Raw genomic sequence first — 14,284 nt, 5'->3', positions numbered from 1 at the left:
ATCTCAACAGTTTTTAATCAGTGGGGTATCTCGACAATATTTAAGAAAGAATGCAAATACTGATATGCATTACAGGGTCATCTTAATGCCTTCTTTGGATAAAGTGTTCTTTCTTCCACTGTTCTTAGCTAGTTTTCCTTCAGGCTGTTTCTGTTCTGATCCTCCTGAGGTTTGATATATTTTACTATTCTGAAAGTTTACAGAAGTAATCTCATCTTTAAGGGCCAAAACTGGATACACACATCATTTTCTATGCTCATCTTTATACAGTAGTCAATACAGTTCAGTAGCTAATACCTTTTATGCAAGATTGCAGCTCTGATTTCAGGACAATAAATAGAAAGAAATGCTGCTAGTCTTCAAATTAAAACAATGAAAGACCAATGAGGCAACTCAGTGTGAGGCAGAGAAGGACTCATGAGGCAACTCAACATAAGTTTTTGGTCAACCTCCCCTTGCCACAAATATTTGGAGACTCTAGCTTTATTCACAGCAAATAATGGGAAGGGCTGCCATTTATATTGGTCTAAGGCTGCAATCATAGTATCATAGAATAGTAGGGTTGGAAGGGTCCTATAAGACCATCGAGTCCAACCCCCTGCTCAATGCAGGAGTCCAGTTCAATGTATCCCTGAGAAGTGGCTGTCCAGCCTAGTCTTGAATGCCTCCAGTGTGGGAGAGCCCACCACCTCCCTAGGTAATTGGTTCCATTGTCGTATTGCTCTAACAGTCAGGAAGTTTTTCCTGATGTTTGGCCGGAATCTGGCTTCCTGTAACTTGAGCCCATTATTCCGTGTCCTGCACTCTGGGATGATAGAGAAGAGATCCTGGCCTTCCTCTCTGTGACAACCTTTCAATTACTTGAAGAGTGCTATCATATCTCCCTTCAGTCTTCTCTTCTCAAGGCTAAACATGCCCAGTTCTTTCAGTCTCTCCTCATAGGGCTTTGTTTCCAGTCCACTGGTCATCTTCATCACCCTTCTCTAATACCTCTCCAGTTTGTCTGCATCTGACCGTCTTAAAATGTGGTGCCCAGAATCCTATACACACTTGCCTGGGAGTAAATTCCATTGAACTTAATGGGACTTACTTCTGAGTAGACATGTATAATATTTTACTGGAAGTCTGGCATTGATTATACTGAGCTATTCTCAATACACTGTACTAAAAAGTACAACATATTCCAAACAGTAACAAAACAGGAAGTTTCCACCAAATTGACAATAAATTATGCTAGTAACAATGTGTAACAATGGCTCAGATGTGAAGGAATCAATACAAACCTGCTGTTAAATGGGCAGCATGGACAAGAATTCTAACCCCAGGCTTTAAGTCAAACTGGATGGTATTTTGGTTCAATTTCTGGACCAATAGTTCTGAAATCTGGAATAAGGAAGTAAAGATAATCTAGTTAGAATAGAATACAGGAACTCACCAAGTACAAGAACAATGTAACAATGTCCTGTCCTAGACAGCAGCCATTAATGGATGCTTCAGATAAAAGTATGTGTAGGAAGTCTTGGTGCAGTTATGAAACTATACTGCTGTATATACCCTTATTCAAAAAAGTGAATTTCTATGGATGCTTTATTAATGCACTTCCTTCCCCCACCAATACAATCTTCCAGTTGATGGATGAGGCTCTCAGTTGGTGAATGAGATGGGCAAAGCATAGGCTGACAGTCTAAGCTGAGAGCCTACACTAAGGCAATAAGCATCATATTGTCTCAGTCTAATTATATTTGGAGATCTAATTATTTATTCATATATGAAAACAGAAGAATGAACAAAAATAGCAAGCCAGACGTACAACTCTCTGCTAGCTGCATCACGCAGATAGGGCTTTTCTCACAGGCTTAAGAACCAGGAAAATGTCTCTTAAAGAGACAACAATCCTGCTTGTTTAACAAAGATCTCCCATACATTCAGTGACATATATAAAGATGGGTTCACACAACTGATTTTTTTTTCTTTTTTCCTCTGCCAAAAGCTGACTTGAGGGCAGTCATGCTGAGGCAAAGATCTATGTAGAATCCATTTTCATGAAAGGGCTCACCACATGATGTAATCACCTAATGTAATTTGTTTTAAATAAGCCTTGATACATTTTCAAAGGTTAATGAGAAATTATCTGGCAAAAAAATGACATTCCCATCATTTTAAGGCCATTTTCCATCTCCTAATTTTGTTGATTTAGTTTAACTCTGTAATGCTGCTCAGATGGGAATAGATGCTTTCATTCTTCACTGTGAGACATTTGTCATTATCCTTTTATTATCTTTATTGAATTTTTAAAATAGTTTTGGCTCCTGCATTTCACATTGGCCACTGATTGCTTAGAACGTTATTCCTGGCTCCACACTAATTGAGAAATCAGTTTACAGGCTGAAAATTGAACTAGTTTGAAGAAGAACTTCCTTGCCCATGCTGTATTTACACACACACTATAAAATGAGCACAGATAGACTTTCCATATGTCCAGCATTGTATCTGTCACCTCTGGATAGCATCTGCTATTTCCCCTCCTACCTCCCACACCTTCCTGTCTACTTCCCCTTGTTCAAAATATGAGGTATGTAATTTTTAAAAATTGGTTATACTTATCTAGATTAGCATAACTTCTCCATGATGACAAATAACAGGAGATAAAAAATATGCTATTTTAAAGCAATCACTATGTGAAAAAGCACATTAAAAAAAAAAGTGAGATGGGCAGAAGGTCAGGGCCAAGTGAGATGAGATGTTAAATGCATCTTTGAATTTAATTTGTAGGTTTTAAAATGTGTAGGTTTAAAATAAATTTATCAGGACTGCAATTTGTGGCAGGTGTAGAGGTGTCTTGTTTGGCCCTTAGAAGCATGATAGAATCTAAACTATTTCTATACTTTCTTAATGCAGTCCATTTGTTCCAGAAGAACCTGATCCATGAAGACATCTTATAAATGAACATCGAAACATGCAAATGTGCTATAAATGAAACCTATACCACTAAATGTAACTGAGTTAACTAAATAGAATTGAGATAATTTGCAATAATCCTATATCTTTACACATTCTCAGGATGATGGAGAATACCCAGATCACAAGGCAAGTGAGGTTCGAGACTGGCTAAGTCGTATCAGCAGACAGATATGTTTTGATGCCCCCTACAGTAGAGAGTCCCCTTCATGGATCATTGCCCTGTTGTGGCGAAAGGGCTTGCGTAACTCAGTGAAGCCATAAGCTATGCCGTGCAGGGCCACCCAAGATGGACAGGTCATGGCAGAGAGTTCTGACAAAATGTGGTCCACTGGAGAAGGAAATGGCAACCCACTCCAGTATTCTTGCCAAGAAAACCCCATGGAACGTATCACAAGGCGAAAAGAGATGACGCCGGAAGATGAGCCCCTCAGGTCGGAAGGTGTCCAATATACTACTGGGGAAGAGCAGAGGGTATTTCCAAGTAGCGCCAGAAAGAGTGAAGTGGCTGGGCCAAAGCCAAAAGAACACTCAGCTGTGGATGTGTTTGGTGGTGAAAAGAAAATCTGATGCTGTAAAGAACAATATCGTGTAGGAACCTGGAATGTCAGATCAATGAATCAAGGTAAGCTGGAGGTGGTCAAACATGAGATGGCAAGACTGAACATCGACATCTTGGGAATCAGCGAACTAAAATGGACAAGCATGGGCGAATTTAATTCAGGTGACCATCATATCTACTACTGTGGGCAAGAATCCCTTAGAAGAAATGGAGTAGCACTCATAGTCAACAAAAGGATGGGAAAAGCAGTACTGGGGTACAATCTGAAAAACGATGGAATGATCTCAGTACGAATCCAAGGCAAACCATTCAACATCACAGTAGTTCAAGTCTATGCCCCAATCACTGATGCCGAAGAACCTGAGGTTGATCAGTTCTATGAAGACCTACAACACCTTCTAGAACTAACACCAAAAAAAGATGTCCTCTTCATCATAGGGGACTGGAATGCTAAAGTAGGAAGTCAAGAAATCACCGGGATAACAGGCAGGCATGGCCTTGGTGTACAAAATGAAGCAGGACAAAAGCTAATAGAGTTTTGCCAAGAGAACACGCTGATCATAGCAAACACTCTTTTCCAACAGCACAAGAGAGGACTCTACACATGGACATCACCAGATGGTCAATATCGAAATCAGATTGATTATGTCCTTTGCAGCCAAAGATGGAGAAGCTCTATACAGTCAGTAAAAACAAGACCTGGAGCTGACTATGTCTCAGATCATGAGCTTCTTGTTGCAAAATTTCGGCTTACATTGAAGAACATAGGGAAAACCACTAAACCATTCAGGTATGACCTAAATCATATCCCTTATGAATATACAGTGGAGGTGAGGAATAGATTTCAGGGATTAGACCTGATAGACAGAGTGCCTGAGGAACTATGGACGGAGGTCCGTAACATTGTTCAGGAGGCAGCAACTCAATCCATCCCAAAGAAAAAGAAATGCAAGAAAGCCAAGTGGCTGTCTGATGAGGCTTTACAAGTAGCTGAGGAAAGAAGGGAAGTGAAAAGCAAGGGAGAAAGGGGAAGATATATCCAACTGAATGCAGAGTTCCAGAGAATAGCAAGGAGAGACAAGAAGGCCTTCTTAAATGAGCAATTCAAAGAAATCGAGGAAAACAACAGAATGGGAAAGACTAGAGATGTCTTCAAGAAAAACGGAGTTCTCAAGGGAACGTTTTGTGCAAAGACGGGCATGATAAAGGACAAAGAAGGCAGGGACCTAACAGAAGCAGATGAGATTAAGAAGAGGTGGAAAGAATACACAGAAGAACTATACAGGAAAGAACTGAATGTCCCTGATAGCCATGATAGTGCGGTCACTGAATTTGAGCCGGACATCCTCGAGAGGGAAGTCAAGAAGTGGGCCTTAGGAAGCATTAGTAACAACAAAGCTAGTGGAGATGACAGTATTCCAGCTGAGCTATTTAAAATCCTAAAAGATGATGCTGTTAAAGTGCTTCACTCAATATGCCAACAAATTTGGAACACTCAACAGTGGCCGCAAGACTGGAAAAGGTCAGTTTACATTCCAATTCCAAAGAAGGGCAATGCCAAAGAGTGTTCAAACTACCGCACAATTGCGCTCATTTCACATGCCAGCAAGGTGATGCTCAAAATCCTACAAGCTAGGCTTCAGCAGTATGCAAACCGAGAACTACTGGAAGTACAAGCTGGGTTTCGAAGAGGCAGAGGAACTAGAGATCAAATCGCCAACATTCGCTGGATCATGGAGAAAGCAAGAGAATTCCAGAAAAATGTCTATTTCTGCTTCATTGACTATGCTAAAGCCTTTGATTGTGTGGATCACAACAAACTGTGGCCAATTCTTAAAGAGAAGGGAGTACCAGACCACCTTACCTGTCTCCTGAGAAACCTGTACGAGGGTCAAGAAGCAACAGTAAGAACCAGACATGGAACAACCGATGGATTCAAAATTGGGAAAGGAGTACGACAAGGCTGCATATTGTCACCCTGCTTATTTAACTTATATGCAGAGTACATCATGAGAAACGCTGGGTTGGATGAATCACAGGTTGGAATTAAGATTGCTGGGAGAATTATCAACAACCTCCGATATGCAGACGATACCACCCTAATGGCAGAAAGCGAAGAGGATCTCAAGAGCCTCTTGTTGAGGGTGAAAGAGGAGAGTGCAAAAGCTGGTTTGAAACTCAACATTAAAAAAATGAAGATCATGGCATCTGGCCCCATCACTTCCTGGCATATAGAAGGGGAAGAAATGGAAGCAGTGACAGATTTTATTTTCTTGGGCTCCAAGATCACCACAGACAGTGACTGTAGCCATGAAATTAATAGATGCTTGCTCCTTGGGAGGAAAGCTATGGCAAACCTAGACAGCATAGTAAGAAGCAGAGACATCACCTTGCTGACAAAGGTCCGTCTAATCAAAGCTATGGTTTTCCCAGTAGTAATGTATGGCTGTGAGAGCTGGACTATAAGGAAGGCTGAGCGCCGAAGAATTGATGCCTTCGAACTGTGGTGCTGGAGAAGACTCTTGCGAGTCCCCTGGACTGCAAGGAGGTCAAATCAGTCAGTCCTAAAGGAAATCAACCCTGACTGCTCATTGGAAGGACAGATCCTGAAGCTGAAGCTGAAATATTTTGGCCACCTAATGCGAAGAGAAAACTCTCTGGAAAAGACCCTGATGCTGGGAAAGACTGAAGGCAAAAGGAGAAGGGGACGGCAGAGGATGAGATGGCAAGATAGCATCACCGATGCAATGAATATGAACTTGAGCATGCTCCGGGAGAGAGCGCAGGAAAGGAAGGCCTGGCGTGCTATGGTCCATGGGGTCACAAAAAGTTGGACACAACTGAACGACTGAACAACAACAACAACAGTAGAGAGTGGAGGAAACCGCAGCACAGAGATGTCATCAGTCCTACTCTTGTGCTTTGGCTATCATCCCAGAATGTGCACTAGGCATTTTCTTGGGCATATAGAGTTAAAAAATATTCTCACTCCTAGAGTCTATTAAGACAAGGCAATGTTTTAAAGAGTGTATTTATAACTAGCGCTGTGATGACAATTTCTCCCACATGTTTTTTTTACCATTCTCATTCAATTTGATAGAAAAGAAATTGCTTTCAAAAAGAAATTGAAAGGAGGACAAATTTCAGAGAAATTCTCATGGCTTGGGCTGGAGTTCTTGTGCTTACCTTACTTGTGAGTGGGCTGAGGAATGTGCATGAGTGTCCTGTCTGTCATTGTACAATAATCTCTGTGGCAGCGTGTAGCCTCCTTAGCTTCCCACACTTCAGTTAAAGCCATCATGAGGAAGACATGAGGCAATTCCTCCCATGGGACTTTTTCAGTTCAGAATGTACAGGTGGCTGAGGAGGCTGCAGAGCAATGGAAAGATGTGTAATAGAGAAAGAAAACACACACAGCACCCTTGGCCACCTCACAGTGATTAGGTAAGCTCAAAAATACCACCAAAAGAAATTCAAAATTCTGCCCCAGAAAAATGGAAGCCTCAACACAATTGATGCTGTTGCCGCTTACAGAAGTGGCATAATAAACCAAAAACCCTTAGGAAAGAAGAAGGAACCTGTGCTACAACCCCCGCCAATAGTGAGCCCTATCTGTGAGAAACTGTTGGAGAATTTCTCCTTCCCTAGGAGAAATTCGGTGAAATTGTCCCCTAAATTTCTCTGCCCACAAATAGGCTGGAGAATTTTGAGAGGCCATTTGTGCACAGCAATATTTAGAACTCCAATTTCCATGAACATTGTTGTCAAAGCCAGAACTTTTGCATCACTATTTGAACCTTTTTTGTGGCTTAGTCCATTGTTATTTGAGTATTTGGTGTTATAGCTTGAGACAAATCCAGCTGAAATATACTCAAACATTCATATCACTGATACAAAGCTGATACTGACCACTGAAATGCCCAATGACCTATTGTAAACTACAGTGCAGATGTAGAAACCATGGAGAGTTCCATACAATTGAAGGCAGTCGTGGCCTATGAATTCCACATGAAATATCCATGCATATTTTTTTGCTTCTGACTTTGTATCTAGTCTAGTAGACTAGATTGTTACTTTGTTAACTTTGAAGTCTGCCCACATCTTTAAGGTTTACTCATCCACAAGTGAAGATTTGGCATGAGAGGTATCCAAAAACATTACAATTGCAACAGTCCAGCAAGGAATTTACAGCCATGACAAGTAATGTTCCATAACATCAACCTTGTGTACAAAAGTGCCAACTCTTCCAAGAGGACAGGTGGCTTTTTACAGTTCCATGGCTGCAGCGCCAGCTTGGATGCATGAAACAGAACATGAAATGATTTCTTGGACAGCAGCCACAGCAATAGAAACTGCTCTGGAGAAGTAACAAAGAATGTGGAGGTCACCTCATAAGAAGTAAGATCTATGACCTCCAATTTACATAGCTGGAATGGTAAGAACAAAAATAAAATAATTATTTGAAGAGTATAAGCTACTGCATATTGGAAGCTGCATCCATCTCCTGCTGAAGAAATGGAAAGAATCCTAGGGCGTGATTCACCCACTTTTCTCTCCTGTGTGCATCTACCTACAAACATCCAGCAGATAGCTTTGCCCAAGGTAGGAGCCCAAGAAGGAACCCTGTAGTTGAAGTAAAGAGGAGCATAACAGTGCCCTGCCAAGATATCATTTTCTAAAGATGTCTTTATAAAACCATTTGCTATTTGTTAAATGAGATGATGTCTTCAACCAATTTTCCATCACTTTCAACAAAGTTTCACTGGGAAAAATGTAATGTAAATTAGATTTTTTTTAATTTTTCCATAAATAGCAACAGCTGAATGAAATGAAGATCAAAATATGGAATCCACTCAAAAGATAAGATTCAAAATGGAGGAGGAGGAGGAGGAAGAGGAGGAGAAACCTAATGAAAAAGAACAGCCAAAGGGGGACTAGGAAGAATGGAGAGATGAAGGGCATATAAGGGGAAATAGCAGAAAGACCACCAGAGGATAAAACCTTACAAGCACAACCACCAGGTCATTCTCCCATGCAAGCCTTGTTGAAATGAATGGGAGTTGTATGAATGCCTCATCCATTTCAATAGGGATAGTGCAAAGAACTTCCTGTTGTGTACTGTACATCAACCAAAAAAGGAAATTAACATCTGCATGCACAAATGGATTTACAATGCAATCCTATAGATGTCTACTCAGAAGCAAGCCCCTTTGCTTTCATTGGGGCTTTCCAGGTAGATGGGTATAGGATTGTAGCCTTAGGATGCAATCCTATGCATGTTTAGACAGAAAAAGTCCTACAATTCCCAGCATGCCCTAGCCAGCATGGTTGGCTAGAGGGATGCTGGGAGTTGTAGGACCTTTTTATGTTTAAATAATCATAGGATTGCACCCTTAATATATTTTAACATCACAAACTAGCTATATATTTATTAATATCCTCACATTCTTAGGATGGCTAACAAGATGTAGTATAGCATGAGTGCAACAGGAGGACTGAAGTCCTGTTTGTGGGTTTCCCGTCGGCAGCTGGTGAGTAACTATGTGATCAGAATACTGGACTAGATGGACCCTTTTGATCCAGCATGGCTCTTCTTACGTTCTTACACACAGAGGATCATACTACTGCCCCATGATGATGCCAAATGGCTGCACTATATTGTTCTTATTGCTTCAGAGATCAAACAAACTACTGAAGATGAAACTTCTCAGCATTGCAAAACACCTAATTTAGAGTTGTCAAGAGTCTCCCCTGTGAAAATAATTAGCTCTCTGAATTAGTTTTGGTTCTTCACATAGCTTCATTGACTTTATCTGCTTCATTTGCAGAATTAGACACAATGTGCAAAAATGTTTTTGTAATAGAAGTCATTCTTTGTCTATCATTCTCTCATCAACAGACAGATAATGAATAACAAAAAATAATTTGAAAAAAAGAAGAAAAGAAAGAAAAGAAAAGAAAAGAAAAGAAGAGAGACACAGAGAGGGGGGATTTAATTTACAAACAAAACAAAATTAATTTTGCTGCTGGCATAGTTTTGACTGAATAAAGACTGACTTTGTCTCCCTGTGTGTGTCAGCAAACTAAATTAGACCTGAACACCTCTCTCTTACCACCTCCCAGCCAAGCTGGTTCAGAGCTAGGAATGTGAGCCAGGATCCACCTAACCTGTAATGGATTTGTGTATGTCAAACAAAAACCCACTCCAGTCTACAGCAAGCTGTTTCTGAAATGTAGGTTTACGTACAGAAAAAGACTGGAAATTATGTCTACTTTAATTCATTTTGCTGATGAAATTATAAAATAACCAGGAAGAATAGCTAACAAATACAACCAAAACCACAATATTGAAGTATCTAGGGCTGGCCCTACCAGGCAGGGATAGATGAAGGCTGAATTGATGAATGGTGCAAGACATTTTAGAATGCTGGTCCTAGTGGGTGGAGGGGGTGCAATTTGGGCTCTGCATCAGACAGCAAAATATCTGGGGATTCATAATACAAATCTAATATTTGTGATGCATAACTGGCCAAGAGGAAAAGGAAAATTGGTTGACCTTTGTTTTTCTTATTCTTTTGTCTTTGGTGAAATAGTTGTTAGAATTCTGTGGAAACCCTTGCCTGCTGATGTCAGGCAGGCACCAACCTTGTTTTGTCCCCCCCCCCTTTACTCAGAGATTCTGTCCTGTAATAGGTCTGCATGAGACAGAACAGTGTGTGCAGTCTACAGAGAAGCTATCTTTCTAAAGCCTCATTGAAATGAAATCCAATACAATCCATGGCAGGTGTGCTGTGTTCCTATTCAATTCCCATTTGTTTCACTAGGTTTCCTTAACAATTTCCCAGTGGGGTATGTCCATCTTAAAACTGGTTCCATATGTCCATATCACTGGTGGAAAACATTTCTATTCCAGTATCTTGAAGTATAAATTTTAGCAGAGAAGACAACCCTTCCATTTCAACATGGATATCATGACACTAACACAGATCTATGTTTAATTTATATCACACATTTTTCATTTATGCAAGTGGGCCCATGATTGACGATCATGTGAGTCTATCTAATATATGAACCTGGTTGCACTGTGTGCAGCTTCATCAGGAGGCAAAGCCCAAAGGAAGTCAGAGCAAATGGGCAGCTATTTTAAACTTTTTTACTGAACTGAGCATCAAAACGGGAAGCAGTCAATGAAGCTTTAAAGCAGGGTCGGCAAATTCAGGCCGTTTTCAGTTCAGAGGCTGCACAGGGAAGGGGAATTTTTTAAAAAATAAATTGTAAAATGTGCAGGTTTGCCACCAAAATTCGATAGCAAACCACTGCATAGTGCTCAGTATCACTAACAGGGCTGAATTTAGCCTGCTGTTGAGCTAAATTTGACCCTTTTAGTGCTCCAAAGCAGAGTACCATTTTGTTTCTTTTTTTTTCTTATTTGGGGGAGGGTGGGGCAGGAGGTACTCTGGGAGGTGGCAAGGGAAGTGTGTTGCCCAATATTGATTTAAAGGGATGGTACTTTACAATTCTGATCATGGATACAGTTTACAGTGATGATAGAATTTGCTGGTGGCCACACTGAACATAGCCTTGTCCACAGATAATGACCCAGTTTGCATGAGCAAAAGAGCCCACCATGGTTTAAACCTGCAAACCTATGCATACTTACTTGGGAGTAAGCCCATTGAACTTAGCAGGTTTTACTTCTGCATAAAAATGCATAAGATTGCGCTGTTAATAATTTTTAAGCCATCTTGAGTACCAATAAGGCAAAGGGATGGCCTAGACATTCTAAAAATGAATAAATGTATGTAATGTATACCCCCCACATATGTGTGTGTGTGTGTGTGTGTGTGTGGTCTTTTGTTTACATGTGAATTTTTAACTGAAATAAAATGTTACCTTCACATTTGAAACATTCAGACTTTGGTTTCAGTTTTCATTTCATTATTGTATTCTGACCCAGAATTAAAAGGGTATGAATGAACTAGGTAGTATGTGGGTATAAAGGAGTTTGTATTCATAGGCGTGTGTGTGTGTGTGTGTGTGTGTGTGTGTGTGTAGGTATAATACTGCCCTCTAGTGGCACACTGAAAGCTGCTTGCCCTGTGTGTCGGAAGATATTATTTCAATACATCCTACTACATTTAAGGATGTTCAGACTGTGTTAACATTAACTTTGACATCTCAAGAGTCTATTGCTAACTTCTTAGGTTAACTTCATTTTTTTCATGGCCTTGTTTGAGCCCCCCCTCCACACACACACACGACAACAATTATAGTTTCTTCTGTTCCATTCCTTTATTGTTCCTTTAGCCCCTGCTGTCTTTCATTTTAGGTTTAACTTAAGGATGGACAGATCAGTCCACTGAAAAGTGCAGGAAATTGTGCATGCACAGTACTCTCTACAAAAGTTGGATTAAAAAAAAATGGCACACTGGAGAATTCCAAATACACCAGTTCCACTTTGAAAACCAGATTAAGTAATTTGCAGTTCTGAAACCTTGGGAGAAATTTACACAAAGAGGATTTCAGAAGCATCCCTAATGACAACATGGAAGTAAGAGCTAACTGAGAGCTCAATTTAAATTTAGAGGTATGAAATGCTACTTCCATTGCTCACAAGCATGTGCAAATGTCACAAGATGGTGAAGCCAGAAACCCTGAAAGCTGACTGCTGTGAAAAACTAACCAACTAATAAACCAATCAGTGGTGGTCCCATCACCTCCTCCTCCTTAACCCCAGTCCCTTTCTTTTAAAAGCAGAGTCCTTATTAAACTGAAAAATTAACCTGATACTGATTTCAATCTCCCTGCCTATAAGAGTAGTAGTTAACTGTTCTCCTGCTCAGGGCTCCCTGCCAACCGCAAATAATTCAAAGACCTATTACTACTGTCATGCCATAAGCTACAGAAACAGCATCACTGAAGAACATCAACACTTCTACCCATTCACAGTTATTTCAGAGCATCAGGAGCAACAGACAGCCACTAAGACTGAAAAGTGGCTGGGAGGTGGCTATTTGTAGGATGGTTATTTGTAGGCTACCACCCAGAGTTGTTAGAGCAGCAGGTCTCTCTAGTGCAGACGATGGGCAACTTCTTGTGTCCCTTCAGATGTTTGGGCTACAGCTAGTGATGTACAAAGTCACTTACCTGGTCCCGCAGCTTGCTTTGCGGTGGGGGGGAGGCGCTTCGGTTCTCCCCCCGAAGTTCAGGCTGGGGGGGGAGGCGCCCCGAAATTCAGTCCGGGGAGAAGCACCCCGTCTCCCCAGCCGCGAAATAAAAAAGTGAATGAAAAAAACAAACAAACACACCCATGATAGGCTACGTAACGATTAACGTAGCCTATCATGGCTAGATTTCCAAAGTCAGCTGTGATAGGCTACGTTAATCGTTACGTTAATCGTTACGTAGCCTATCATGGGTGTGTGTTGTTGTTTTTTCATTCACCCTGTAATGGCGCGGCGGCAGCCGGTCAAAAGACCGGCCGCCACCCCCGCCCCTGCCGAAACGCCGCCGAAATGCCGCCGGGACCCGCTGCCGAGAGGGACATTCGAGGGAGGTAAGTCCCATCCCGGGGGGGGGGGCGGAGAATTTCACCAACAATTTCGGGGGGCCGAATGCATTGGCATTCAGCCTCCCTGAGATTCATGGAGAAATTCACGGCCATCCCTAGCTACAGCCCTCATTAGCTAGCATAGTCAATGGTGGGAGCTGATGAGAGTTATTCTAGAGGCTATGTGCCCAGCTGGATTTTCGTATGCATAGCAGCTGAGGGCTGGGGAGTGGCTGTTACCTACCGGGAGTCTTTAGTCTTCACCAGACCCCCTCCCTGGGAGACCAAGGTTGCTGAGTGCATGTACTGGAGGTTGGGCCCAAAGGGCAGTCTGGGGATTCTGCTCGTGTACCGTCCACCCTGCTGGATGACTGACTCTCTGGCTGAGGTGCTTGAGGTGGTCTCTGATGTGCATGTGCAGTCCCCTAACTTATTGGTGTTGGGGGACTTCAATGTACATTCAGAGGCTGTCCTCACAGGGCCATCTCAGGACTTCATGGAGATCATGGCTTCCTTGGAGCTGTACCCGATTCCAACTGGCCCACCCATGTAGCTGGTCATGCACTAGACCTTTTGTTTGTTTCTGGAGATGTGGGGAGTGATCTGGAAGTTGGGGGTATATCCACCCCCCCCTTGCATGGTCAGATCACTATTTGGTGATGTTGGACTTCTTGGTTCCACAACCCCTCTGCAGGGGTGGAGAACCCATTAAAATGGTCCGCCCCAGGTGTCTTATGGATCCAAATGGATTCCTGAACATGCTTGGGGATTTTCTGGACAACACAAACGGCTACTCGGTCGAGACCCTGCTGGGTGGCTGGAATGCTGCAATCACTGATGAGGGCATTAAATGGGTGGCTCTGAAGTGCCCTGTCCCCATGAACAGGGATTGAACTGCACCATGGTTTAATCTGCGGTTACGAGCTCTGAAACAGGAAGTGAGACGGCTAGAGCACCAGTGGTGGAAGTCTCGCTCCAAAGACGATCAGACACAGGCTAGAGCTGTATCTTTATCCTATCATGTGGCGATGAAGGAAGCAAAAAAGAAATACAATGCTGTCTCTATGGCATCCACACAGTGCTGTCCCAGGAGGCTGTTCCAACTGATCTGAAGCCTGGTCAGTCCAGTTGCTCCGGAACCGCTGGTGCATTCTAAGGCCTCCTGTGAGGCCTTGGCAAGGCACTTTGTGGATAAAATTGATCGGATCAGGAGT

General features: G+C 42.0%; 1 protein-coding gene across 2 annotated transcripts in view; it reads right to left on the bottom strand.

The window, feature by feature from the left end:
- Positions 1 to 14,284, bottom strand: part of SORCS1 (sortilin related VPS10 domain containing receptor 1) — a 618,971-nt gene that overhangs the window by 21,343 nt on the left and 583,344 nt on the right. For both annotated transcript variants that reach the window (XM_084841982.1, XM_084841983.1), the window contains exon 24: positions 1,284 to 1,383. In XM_084841982.1, coding sequence (XP_084698108.1) covers positions 1,284 to 1,383 — 100 coding nt within the window. The remainder of the gene's footprint in view (positions 1 to 1,283; positions 1,384 to 14,284) is intronic.

Source organism: Heloderma suspectum, chromosome 3 (genome assembly GCF_057233095.1).
Source record: "Heloderma suspectum isolate Gila_16-S chromosome 3, 16-S_ref, whole genome shotgun sequence".
Taxonomy (NCBI): domain Eukaryota; kingdom Metazoa; phylum Chordata; class Lepidosauria; order Squamata; family Helodermatidae; genus Heloderma; species Heloderma suspectum.
This window is presented reverse-complemented; position numbering and strand designations above follow the sequence as displayed.